Source organism: Triticum dicoccoides, chromosome 5A, assembly GCF_002162155.2.
Source record: "Triticum dicoccoides isolate Atlit2015 ecotype Zavitan chromosome 5A, WEW_v2.0, whole genome shotgun sequence".
NCBI classification, from domain to species: domain Eukaryota; kingdom Viridiplantae; phylum Streptophyta; class Magnoliopsida; order Poales; family Poaceae; genus Triticum; species Triticum dicoccoides.
The window spans coordinates 353,138,377-353,151,659 of record NC_041388.1 but is presented as its reverse complement, the minus strand read 5'-3'; the positions used below and the strand labels follow the sequence as shown (position 1 = coordinate 353,151,659).

General features: G+C 44.8%; 1 protein-coding gene across 1 annotated transcript; it reads left to right on the top strand.

The window, feature by feature from the left end:
• Window positions 1–2,593: 2,593 nt before the first annotated feature.
• Window positions 2,594–3,443, top strand: LOC119297330 (zinc finger AN1 domain-containing stress-associated protein 17-like). The gene has a single exon (XM_037575165.1). It carries the CDS (start codon window positions 2,756–2,758, stop codon window positions 3,302–3,304), a length of 549 nt encoding a protein of 182 aa, XP_037431062.1. The 5' UTR covers window positions 2,594–2,755; the 3' UTR covers window positions 3,305–3,443.
• The last annotated feature ends 9,840 nt before the right edge of the window (window positions 3,444–13,283 follow it).

The window sequence follows — 13,283 nt, the reverse complement described above, 5'->3', positions numbered from 1 at the left end:
AGGCTACCAACTGCTCCATTAGGAATAGAGATTATATTTTTTTTCGTTGTGTGAGAAGTGAGGCAAAAATAAACCAGTGGGAGGGGTGGTGGGAGGTGGGACGAAAAAAAAACCGAAGTACCAAAATAAAACCGAAGTACCAGGCTATCAACTGCTTCATTAGGAGTAGAGATATGGCTGTGTGCATCGCTCAGTGCATAGGGTTGTCCTTCCTTTCAAAAAACAATTTGCTTATAGGAGTATCCAAGAGATTCTCTCAAGTGGCAAATGATGTTTTCAGACGGACACATGGTTGGAATCCTGCTGTTCAAAGACTTTCTTGACACTGCGTGGGATATGTGGGATGTCCTTATTGCTTTGATGTCGTATTGTTGGTGTGTGGCCGTAATATAGGTGTTTCTAATGCTTCTCAGTTCCATGTAGGTAGTGTTCTGGTATCCTTTACACATGGCTATGTGTCCAGGGATGTAGGTTTCCTTAGTTGGGGCTATGCCTGGGTGTTGTAGTTATGCTGCGTGGTGTATATGAATGATGCGACGTATCCCATGAGGGCAATATGGCCCCTTTTATCCAAGAAAAAGTTTTGGTATTCACACGATTCGTGTCTATGAGGCACTAACATATATTAGAAAACTTTTGATCATGAATTTGATCAATTAAATATTAGTTACTCCCTCTGCCCTTTTTTAGTATGTATACAAGTTTTGTCTGAAGTTAAACTATCTCTACTTGGACCAAACTTACAAAAAAAAGTATGAACATTCATAATGCCAAATCAATATTATTAGATTCATTATGAAATGTAGTTTCATAATATATATGTTTGGTATTGTAGATGTTGGTATTTTTTAATGTAAATTTGGTTAAACTTTGAAAAGTTTAACTTGACATAAATCTAATACACGAAGTAAAAAGGATCGGAGGGAGTATATGTTAAAATCCATATCATTGATTATATAGATTCAAACTAAGTTTCCAATGGTATGCTTATGGTAAGATATACCCATCAAAGTTTTTCAAAATACGTGAGTGCTTTATAAACCCAAAAGAGAGAATACCCACCAAAATTACAAAAAAAACATCTAACTTTCATCCAAAATTTGATGGAAATGACCACATACCCACAATTGTAGAGTTGCAGTTTTTCTTGATGACCCATCGCAAACACAACTTGTTTTTCACATTCCACCCTTGAATCCTCCTCGGCCAACCGTCGTCGGGCTTCCAACATGAGCTTAATGACAACATCTTTAGCATCAATTGCGACCTTGTTCATTATGTGGTTGTTCGAGCAAGCTTGTTTAAACAATAAGCTCAATCTTGAAGGCAAGCAAACTGGCGGCCAATGATACTATTTTTTTATGACATGCATTAATATTTTATTAATTACATCCATGACCAAAATTTGGCACAGAAAATTAAGAAGACCAATAAACCAGGAGGAGGTAGTAAACAATTTGGGTGCAATCGTGCTCAAAATTCATGAGTGGCGACCACAAAAAAGGATGAAAAAAATCTTTCAAAGACTCATGACGTCTCCAAAAAAGTACTCCCTACATTCCACAATGTACTGCTTCATCTATCCCCGTGCTTCAACTTTGACCGTAAATTTAACTATCAAGACCAATTGCGGCGGGAGCAAAAATTATATCAGTGAATTCGTATTCGAAAGAAGTTTTCAATTATATAATTTTTTTCTCCCGTCGCAGTTGGTCTCATTGGTTAAATTTATGGTCAAAGTTGGACATGGGGAAGCACGTACACACTATATTTTGGAATGGAGGGAGTATAAACTGGTTTAAAAAAAAGTATAAACTAGGCATAACTGGGCCGTGATAATAAAAAAAAGGCATAACTTGGCCGTGATAATTTAACAAAAAAAAAGTCTTAGCAGGGGGGGGGGGACTTTTGGTTCCTGGGTACATATATATGTACCCTATATGAGATTTTTTTTTAGCAATTCAACAAAAAGTAAAAAAGTTCTGAAAATATTTTTAAAATGAACTTGACCTTTCATTATACTAGTGAGAAAAGTTTCACAAAAAGAAAATTTCTCTTTGACTTCTTTTCAAAAAAGACAAATTTTTGGTCAAAATAGCATGAATAGTGACCTATAATAGCAAGTAAATTTTATCTTTTTCGCTGTGAAGTCAACGTAGGTTTTTTTGTGTGCGGAAATTGATATACTATTGCGCAAGTAAGTCAAGTTTAATCTAAAAATACTTTTGAAGTACTTTGACTTTTTGTTTAATTGCTTAAAAGAAATATCCCATATAGGGTGTATGTACATGCGGGATTCAAAGGGTATTTCCCCATAACGGGGCTCGGATTTACATCGCGGGGGCAGCCCAGTAGACCTGGTCCACTCCGAGCCGACCAAAACTACCAAACCAACACCACGTCACGGCCGACGCGGACGCGAGCAGAACAGCTCGGAATCGAAACCGCCTCGCCTAAGCAAAGGCGCCTCCAGAGCTGACCGGATCGATCCAGAAGCCCAAACAAAGCCATCGCCATCACGCTCTTCTTGCACAATAAGAAAGGCGAGGCAAACCGTGTCCGCATCGGCGACGGCGAAGCCCGCCCGAAGCTATAATAAAAGTATAAAAGTACCGCGTCGGCCCGCCGTGATCACACCACCACACGCAACGCAAGCCTTCCTTTGCACCCGAACGCAAGAAAAAGACAGAGAGAGAGCGCGCGCGGCTTGGGGAAAAGCAGGAGGGAAGCGAGGGGATCGGAAACCGGCGAGGCGATGGCGCGGCGGGGCACGGAGGCGTTCCCGGACCTGGGCGCGCACTGCGACAAGGAGGACTGCAACCAGCTCGACTTCCTGCCCTTCGACTGCGACGGCTGCGGCAAGGTGTTCTGCGCCGAGCACCGCACGTACGTTGAGCACGGCTGCCCGCGCGCCGCCGACCAGGGCCGCACCGTCGTCGTCTGCGAGGCCTGCGGCGACTCCATCGAGCGCGACGGGGCGGACAAGACGGACGCGGAGATCCTCGACGCGCACGCGCGGTCGCGCCGGGGCTGCGACCCGGCCAGGAAGCGCAAGCCGCGCTGCCCCGCGCGCCGCTGCAAGGAGACGCTCACCTTCTCCAACACCAGCCAGTGCAAGGATTGCGGGCAGAAGCTGTGCCTCAAGCACCGGTTCCCCACGGACCACGAGTGCTCGCGCGTGTCGCCGGCGGGGGCCGCCGCCGCCGCGAGGAGGGCCGGCGACTGCGGCCGCGACGCGCAGAAGGCCAAGGACGGCGGTGGGTGGGCGCTGCCGCCGTTGGTCCGGAATTCCAAGATGTTCTGATTAGCCTGAGGCTGAAATTGTGGACGGAGGAGGCCATGGAACGTTTGTTTTCTCCGGTGTCAAATTTTCAATTGTGCACATATTCTGTTGTTGTTGTTGTTGTTAAATGAAGAATCAAATTCAATTTATTTTTGGAAAAGGATCAGAATCAACCGGTTGATTTTACCCTCTTCTGGAGCGTCGCGAGCCATCCAAATCCATCCCTATCTTCTCGTTCCCTTCTCGCGTCTCTTTCCCTCTCGTTCTCCTCTGGCCATGGAAGCGCCACTCACCTGCTCCCAGCACACCGCCGCCTCGCCGTCGCAACTGCTGCAAGGGCAGCCACCGGCCGCTGCAAAGGCAACGCGTGCACTGGTGCAGAAAGCGACTGCCGACGCAGCTAGCAGGGCCTCCGGCGCCAATGTTGCAGATGGGTGTGCCCATGCCCGCCTCGCCAGAGTCGCGCGGCGGTACTACAACGGGGAGCCAACGGTGTTCCGTGTTTGCTTCAGGCGAGTGGCGCGTGCTCCAACCAGGGGGCTTGCCGGTTGCAATGGAGCAACGATGGAGGCCCTCGAAGCTGCGACGGAGCATCACCGGCATCGGGCGGTGCTACAATTGAGCATCGTCGGAGCCATTGCTGCTGCAACTCCGGCGATGTTGCCTTGAAGCTGTTGGGAGGCCGTCGGTGTTGCAATGGAGCAACGACGGGTCACTGGAAGCATAACCGACGCTGCAATGGAGCTTCGCCGGGCGCCGTCGATGCTTCGTTGGAACTTCGCCGGTGCTGCAATGGAGCTTCGTCGGGCTCCGTCGACGCTGCGTTGGAGCTTCGCCGGATGCGGTCGGTACTGAAAGTGCAACTATCCCTAGGTGGTTTTGGTAATTCATAACAACATATAGCTCATTGAGCTAATGCTATTCCAAGATAATTATTTCAGGAAAGCTCAATGATTGGCATGGCATGGATGTGAAAGTGGAACCCTCAAAATGCTAAGGACAAATGATTGGCTTAAGCTCAAAAAGCTCAAGACTCTTCATTTTATATTTTAGTGATCCAAGATCACATTGAGTCTTTAGGAAAAGCCAATACTATCAAGGAGGGATGAGGTGTTGCTTAATGAGCCTCTTGCTTCATGTGCTTAGTGATATGCTCCAAAATCCTCAACTACTTTCCCATATCCACATATGACCTAAACCCTAAGCCAAACTCGGTCTTACCGATTCTTCCTATCCGGCGCCATCGAGTTTCACTTGTCATTAGCCACTGCCAAAACCCTAGCAATTCGGTCCTACCGATAAGGATCATGGTCTCACCGAGATGGGGTTGCAAACTCTCTGTTTCCCTTTCGTAACTTTTCGGTCTCACCGAAAGAGCGAATCGGTCCCACCGAGATTGCGATGTAAACTCAGTGTTTCCCCTTTGTAACTTTTCGGTTTCACCGAGTTCCACTCGGTCTCACCGAAAGAGCAAATCGGTCCCGCCGAGTTTGCCTGACCAACTCTCTGGTTAGCTAATTACCAAATTCGGTCTCACCGAGTTTGTGTAGTCGGTCTCACCGAGATTACATTATGCCCAAACCCTAACCATATCGGTCCTACCGAGTTGCATGTCAGTCCCACCGAAAATCTCTAACGGTCACTAGGTTTACATTTTTGGTCTGACCGAGTTTATTGATTCGGTCCCACCAAGATTGGAAAACTGTGTAACAGTTGGATTTTGTGTGGAGGCTATATATACCCCTCCACCTTCTTCTCATTCGAGGAGAGAGCCATCAGAACACGCACACCATTCCAACTCATATGTTCTGAGAGAGAACCACCTACTCATGTGTTGAGACCAAGATATTCCATTCCTACCATATGAATCTTGATCTCTAGCCTTCCCAAGTTGCTTTCCACTCAAATCTTCTTTCCACCAAATCCAAATCCCATGAGAGAGAGTTGAATGTTGGGGAGACTATCATTTGAAGCACAAGAGCAAGGAGTTCATTACCTACACACCATTTGTTACTTCTTGGAGAGTGGTGTCTCCTAGATTGGCTAGGTGTCACTTGGGAGCCTCTGACAAGATTGTTGAGTTGAACCAAGGAGTTTGTAAGGGCAAGGAGATCGCCTACTTCGTGAAGATTTACCGCTAGTGAGGCAAGTCCTGTGTGGGCGATGGCCATGGTGGGATAGACAAGGTTGCTTCTTCGTGGACCCTTTGTGGGTGGTTGCTTCTTCGTGGACCCTTCGTGGGTGGAGCCCTGTGTGGACTCGCGCAACCTTTACCCTTGGGTGGAGTCCTGTGTGGACTCGCGCAACTGTTACCCTTCGTGGGTTGAAGTCTCCATCAACGTGGATGTAGGACAACACCACCTATCCGAACCACGGGAAAAACATCCGTGTCTCCAATAGCGTTTGAATTCTCCAAACCCTCCCCTTTACATTCTTGCAAGTTGCATGCTTTACTTTCCGCTGCCTATATACTCTTTGCATGCTCGCTTGAATTATGTGATGATTGCTTGACTTGTCCTAAATTAGCTAAAATCTGCCAAGAACTAAAATTGGGAAAAGGTTAAGTTTTTATTTGGTCAAGTAGTCTAATCACCCCCCTCTAGACATACTTTCGATCCTACAAGTGGTATCAGAGCTTTGGTCTCCATTTGCTTTGATCTCCATAGCTTTTGGTGGTCATAGCCTTGGTTTCACAACCTAGGAGAGTATGGCGTCTAGCGAGGGAAATTATCACCGTAGAGGTCCTTACTTTGATGGTACTGATTTTGCTAGTTGGAAGCATAAAATGAAAATGCATATTCCTGGACATAACCCCGCCGTTTGGGCTATTGTGTGTGTTGGTTTGCAAGGTGACTTCTTTGATGGGAGAGAACCAAACCGTGAAGCTACCGCGGATGAGTTGAAGATGTTGCAATACAATGCTCAAGCTTGTGATATTCTCTTCAACGGATTGTGCCCCGAAGAATTCAACAAAATCAGCCGCCTTGAGAATGCAAAGGAAATTTGGGACACTTTGATTGATATGCACGAAGGTACCGACTCCGTCAAGGAATCCAAGTTGGATGTGCTTCAAAGCCAACTTGACAAGTTCAAGATGAAGGATGGTGAAGGTGTCGCTGAAATGTACTCTAGGCTTGCTCTTATCACAAATGAGATTGCCGGCTTAGGAAGTGAAGAGATGACCGATAAATTCATCATCAAGAAGATTCTAAGAGCCTTGGATGGAAAATATGATACCGTGTGCACATTGATCCAAATGATGCCCAATTACAAAGATCTCAAGCCAACGGAGGTGATTGGAAGAATTGTTGCTCATGAGATGTCACTTAAGGATAAAGAGGAACTTCACAACAAATCAAGTGGTGCCTATAAAGCCTCATGTGAAGCCCCTACATCATCAAGTAAGAAACAAGACTTCAATGAAGAATTGAGCTTAATGGTGAAGAACTTCAACAAGTTCTACAAGAGTAGAAGCAAAGATAGAAGCTCCAAGTCAAGGTCCTACAATGACAAAAGATCTTCTAGTCGAGAGCAAAACTGCTACAATTGTGGAAGACCCGGACACTACTCCAATGAGTGTACGGCTCCCTACAAGAGAAGAGAAGATTCTCCAAAAAGAAGAAGCAAAGGATCACCACCAAGAGAGAGAAGGAGTAGAGATGATCGTTATGAACGAAGATACTCACGGAGAAGCAAGGATTCGGAAAGAAAGGAAAAATCATCAAGGAGCTACACAAGACGAAGACATCAAGCTCATGTTGGTGAATGGGTATCCGGCTCCGACTCCGACAGCCACTCCGAGAGAAGTTATCACTCCGACTCCGAAGATACTCAAGATGAAGGTGTTGCCGGTCTAGCACTTGTGTCAACCAACTCCTAAGATATATTTGACTCACCAAATGAAGGAATTGGAAGATGCTTCATGGCCAAAGGTCCTAAGGTAACACACCCCGAGTATGTTGATTTCAATAGTGATGAAGATGACTTGTTAGGTGATGATTTGCTTGGTGACAACTCTAGTGATGAATATTATGATGAAAGACCAATTAATCATGCTAATCAAGATAAAATGAATGACAATGATAAGGAGAAGATTGAGGCTCTAACTAAAGAACTAAACACTCTTAAGTTAGCTCATGAAACTATCTTCGAAGATCATCGAGAACTTTTAAGAGCTCATGAGAAATTATGCTTTGAAAAGCTCAATCTTGAGCAAGAGCATGAGTTCTTAAAGGCAATCAATGATGATCTCCGCAAGAAAAGTTCTTCTTACATTGCCAAGCGTTTACTCTTATCCACTTACATGCCTCAAGTCAAGTCTAGTAACAAGAACAAGAAAGATTCTTCCTCTAGTAGTAACAATGATCATGCTAAATCCAATATTGTTACTTCTAGTAGCTCTCTTGATTCCACTAATGATTCTCTTAGCCAAGTTACACTTGAGCAAGAAAATAGTTTATTGAAGGGAATTATAGAGAAAGGAGTGTACAAAAGCCTTGCCGGGAGTAGGCAATTCGAGGAAATTGTGCGCAAGCAAGGAATGCACCGGAAGAATCAAGGTATTGGTTTTGAACGAAAGTTCAATGCCAATGGAGTTGAGTGGGAAGAAGATCAATACCCCAAGACAAAGTTTGTCCCTCAACAAGAGAAGTATACTTCTTTCAAGGGGACACAAGCTCAAGATGATCTTCCACCACAAGACTACAAGCAAAAAGGCAAGGACAAGCTTCAAGAGGAAATTGATGCATTTGAAGAAGCTCCAAAGACCTTAGTCAAGTGGATTCCCAAGACTACTTCAAGTTCCACTTCATCAAGTACGACTACAACTCCAAGGATTCCCATCAAGATGGTGTGGATCCAAAAGAAGAAGAACTAGAGAGTTCTTGAGGGTGACTCCGCCAACATACTTCACTCTTATCATTTTGGCAAGAACAAGTGCAATCAACTTCCACATCTTGCACTAGTTCAAGGAGTCACAAACCCTCTTGTTGGTAATACAAGGGACAAGGTAATAAAAGTTTTCATGGACACAATCTTTGTGTGCATCACTCTATGTCTATGAATATCCTTGTTTGTTCCTTGTGGGACTAACCCATGTAGGTATTGAAAGTGCAATTCACTCAAATGGATAGCTCCAAGAGATCTACATCAACATTGAGCATCCACATCTTCAACATCTACATGAAGTCATCATCGACAAGACCCAAGGTTAGTTCATCCCTCTTAGGGGGGATATCACATCTAGGGGGAGCTTTACTCTAAGACTTGAGCTAAAGCAACTCTAAAGATGTGAACAAAACAATGCTTTATGTAAAAGTGGTAACCCCACTTGAGCTTAAACGATGAGTATGACCTATGATCAAGTGTTCTCACTTGACTCCTAAGTCAATATACTCATATATAGATGACCTTGTCATCGCAAATTGCTTGATAGATGCTAGAATTGGTTGTGCATGCCTTGCCACATATTTCATTTGCCATCTTATTGTGTGAGCATGCTGGTTGCATATTTTACTCATTCAAGGACATCCACTTGTTGTTTTGATTGTTTGGTTTTATCTTCTTTTGCCAAGTGGATGGACGAGAATGCCTAAGAACCTCCTCTAGCTATCTATGCTTTTCTCGTCTCAAACTCTATTCATGCTGCATCACAAAATTTGTTCAAGTCAGATTCGAACCATTCTGTGTGAGGAGCGCTTGGAGTCCCCGGTTTGTCATAGACTTAAACTTCCAAAAACCTCTTTATGATTCTCGGTCTGACCGATACCCCACTTTCGGTCCTACCGAGATCATTAAGTTGATCTAGGTTTTCGATCTCGGTGCAACCGATTTGAACATTTCGGTCACACCGAGTTTCAGTAACTGCTTGCAGTTATGAATCTCGGTGCCACCGAGTTGTTCCACTCGGTCACACCGACAGGGTCGGGCTATATATAGTCACGGGCAAAATTTTGGAAATTTCTCCGAACCTCTTCACCCGCGCGATAGCCTGCTCTCCCTCGTGGTCTCCGTCGCCGTCAACGGGAATTCTGCCCCGCCGTTGCCGCCGTAGCAAGTCTCCGCTGAACTAGGGTATGGACTTGATCACAGTGCTATTCCCCGTCCAATTCCTAGCACATTGTGTTCTTCATGATTCTTGCCATGATTTAAACACTCCTATCCAGTCAATGCGCCCGTAGATTAGCTTTGATTCGAAATTTTAGGGTTAGGTTTCCGCCGAAACCATCTCGGACCCACCGAGTTGAAAAACTCGGTCCCACCGATTTGGCTTATGCCATTGCACAAGTGAGACTCGGTCTGACCGAGAATTACTTATCGGTGTGACCGATTTTTGAACTCAGTGAAACCCTAGCAGTCTCGGTGCCACCGAACTGTGACTCGGTCCTACCGAGTTCACTAGTTTAGGTTCCAAAACTGCTTTGGTATCACCGAGTTTGAAAATCGGTAGATCCGAGATGATTTCAGTGGGAAACTAAAACTAAGTTTTTGGATCATTCTTTTGCAAAAATCTCTGCATTTTGTGATGCTCATCCACTCTATCTCCTCTATAAACTATTCACAGGGTCAGCAGTCAGTTTGCAACATGTCTGATCAAAGTGATAGCCAAAACATGTCAGAGCAGCAGGTGCACATGAGTGAGGGCACTAGTCCCTCAAGTTCTTCTGATGAAGGCAGCATGAGCACTCCTAGCAATTTGCCAAAGGCTGCCACGAGACAGAGGAAGAAGAGAACTTCAGACTCTGAAGATGAGGACTATGTGGCAGAGGAAGAGGCCACTTCCAAGAGAGTTGAGCCAGCTCAAGGCACTAAGCCAGGCCTAAAAATCAAAAGGCCAGCAGGCAGGCAACCAATGTCAAAGGCCAGAATGTCAACTGAGAAGCCCATAGAGCCAGTTGCAGCTGAGGGCAAGAAAAGAAAGGAAAGGGTGAAGAAGACTGTGGCTAGAGTGCTTGGCAAAGCTTCCATCATGGAAGAGGAAGAGGAAGAAGAGGTAGCTGCACCAGCGCCCAAGGCACCCAAGCTAATGGGAGATGCCATAAAATCAGGGGGAGCTGCTTCCAAGGCCAAGCCAGCTCCAAAGCCAAAGCCTAAGAGAAATACAAGGAGCATTCCTGCAGCTGAGAAGAACAAGGCCCCAGTGCCTGAGACTGTTGCTGAAGAAGAGGAAGAGAATGTTCTGAGAAAGCTAAAGCCCAAGATCCCAGACCACAACGATGCTCATCCTGTGGCTGAGGATATGAAGCTCAGGAGAGATTCAGGGCTGAGGAAGTGGAGAGAAGCAGACCCGTATGCTTCAAGGAGAAGGACATCAGTTGACTACAGGTTTCACACCAAGGAGCAGCAGGATTTCTATGAGACTGTTTTGCTAGATAAGAAGCCAATTGTCTGTGACATGAGATGGGTCGACTGGACCTACATTAAGGACAATGAGGAGCACTATCCTGGAGTGCAAGACAGCTTCATAGCTTGTGGAGTATCTGACTTTGTTGGGCAGAAGCTCATAAAGTGGAACGAGGAGCTTATCATGCAGTTCTACTCCACGGCAGACTTTTATCCAGATGGGAGGATCACATGGATGTCTGAGGGTACAAGGTACCAATCCACTGTTGAGGAATGGGCAAAGTTGATTAATGCCCCAGAGGAGCAAGATGATGACTTTGATATCTATGCCAAGAAGAAGATGGACCACAACTCAATGTCAAATATGTACAAGGAGATCCCAAATGAAGCACTTGATACCTTCAAGTTTGGCTCAGTACATTACCTTCTGTCAGGGCTCCCGACTATCAATTGGATCTTGAGGAACACCTTATTGCCCAAGTCAGGTGATCACAAGATGATCAGAGGCCATGCTATCAACTTACTACATGTGTTTGATGTGCCTCAGAAGTTCAAGGTGACACTAGTGCAGAACCGGGCAATAGCACCGGTTCGTAAGGCCCTTTAGTGCCGGTTTAGGAACCGGCACTAAAGTTTCGGCACTAAAGCCCCCCCCCTTTAGTATCGGTTTAGCATGAACCGGTGCTAAAGGGGATCCACGTGGCACGAGCCAACTCCGGGGGCCGGGAGCCCTTTAGTACCGGTTGGTAACACCAACCGGTACTAAATGGTTGTGGGGTTTTTTGTTTTATGATTTCTTTTTCATTTAATTTTGTGTTTTCCATTTTAATTCTTTTTCGTTTGCTGGTATTTTACGGTACTACACATTGTACACGTTATGCATATATATATATATATATAGAATTTCTAGTAGAACCAATTATATATATATATATCATTAATGTCTCACAAACCACCATATTAATTTACACATACACACATGTATAGCTATATACAATTTCTCCTACATATGCATGTTGCCTTCGGAGCCAGTGGCATTAGCCTAATTGGTGCCTTCGGAGCACGATGACAATTGGAAGTGGTTCATGAGGGCGGTAGCGGATAATAGTATTCTCCCTTCGGATTTATGACCTGGTCGAGCAAAAATCCCGCTATTTCCTCTTGAAGTGCTTCTACGCACTCCGTTGGTAGGAGCTTGTCCCTCACCTCTTTGAACTGTTAAGAAGGAGATCAATATGCATGTGTATTAGTTGTGTGACTAGATATCGATAATGGTGTAAAAATTGTGAATAGTGTTCTGACAAGCATACCCATTCCTGTCTTTGAGATCTGCTCCTTTCGGACGCCATCATGCGAATGTTCTCGCAAACGCAGAATGCACACAGATCAGTCCCCTGCGCCTGCTTCAGGGCCTTTATTACGAGAATGGAATTTAATTTGATAGATAATAATTAATCAAGCATGATAATTAAAGAGATGGCAGCTAGCTAGCTAGCTAGTACTACTTAATTACTTACCTTGGATCGAAACCATTTCAGCTTTGGTTTCCATTCGCCTTCCGTGACGCTGATGAACCTTGCCCAAGCCCTGCCCGCCGACAAAGAAAATGAATAAAGGGGTTATTAAATAGTTCATATCATGAAATTAATGACGAACTAAATAGGCCAAGATATATAGTTAATAATGATTGAAATTACCTGTTGACTATCCCAAACAAGATGTTATAGTCACTATTTTCTTTGAGTAGCGAGTCCAGTATTTCAACTGTTCCGGCGTCAACTTTAATGATACACAAGATCCAGTGAAATCTGCGTTTGCATGTCTTAATTAAGCGGGCATATGTAAGCAAAAACATGTAGCTAGCTAGTAGGCAAAAACAGAGAATTTGTAGTACAAGAAAGTGTGACTCATTGGAAGTTGTAAGGAAGTAGTATATCTTCATTGTATTTGAGGCGCTTCAAGAACTCTAGCATGCTATCCTCTACCTCTTTTTCTTGATGCTTGTTCATTTTCCATGTGTATTCATTAACGGTGTTTGGGTCAATGAACCCAATGCCATAGCGTCCACCTTTTCTCATTTCATACATCTTCATCCTGCATAATACCACAGAAAAGAATATAGTGAGGATAATTATAGGTAATGATTGATCAAAAGGATCACTACAGCTAGCTTGAGACTTAAATTACAGAAAGAAATCACTTACAGACAATAGCAACTGATGATAGATTTGTCGAGTGCGTCTTGATTGTATAACTGAAATAGTTCAGGATACTCAACGGCCACAGCTTTCTCATGGTAGTAATCATCCTTCTTGGCATTCACCATGAGGGACTCTCGATTGGATCTCTTGGTAATGTCCATGTACCATTGATGCAATTCATACATTCTCGTTGGGAGCTTGTTGACATCTTCTGGCTCGACCAAAGGTTGGCCCCGGACATATTTCCGTTTTATTTCCTCCTCTGTAATCCCAGGCATGTCCTCGATCTCGAGGAGTTGTCCAACAGTGATCTTGAGTTCTTCAGCCTGCATTATATGCTCCTGGGTTATTACCACATCGCCCACCTCGGGAACGTAAACTGTTTGGCCACAATAATATTGGGCGCGCGTACTGTCACGTGTTGTTGGCGGCACAACAAGCGGGGGGATCGATTGCGC

Excerpts from the sequence above, each read along its gene's own strand:
- LOC119297330 (XM_037575165.1), top strand. The coding sequence starts at position 2,756 with ATGGCGCGGCGGGGCACGGAGGCGTTCCCGGACCTGGGCGCGCACTGC.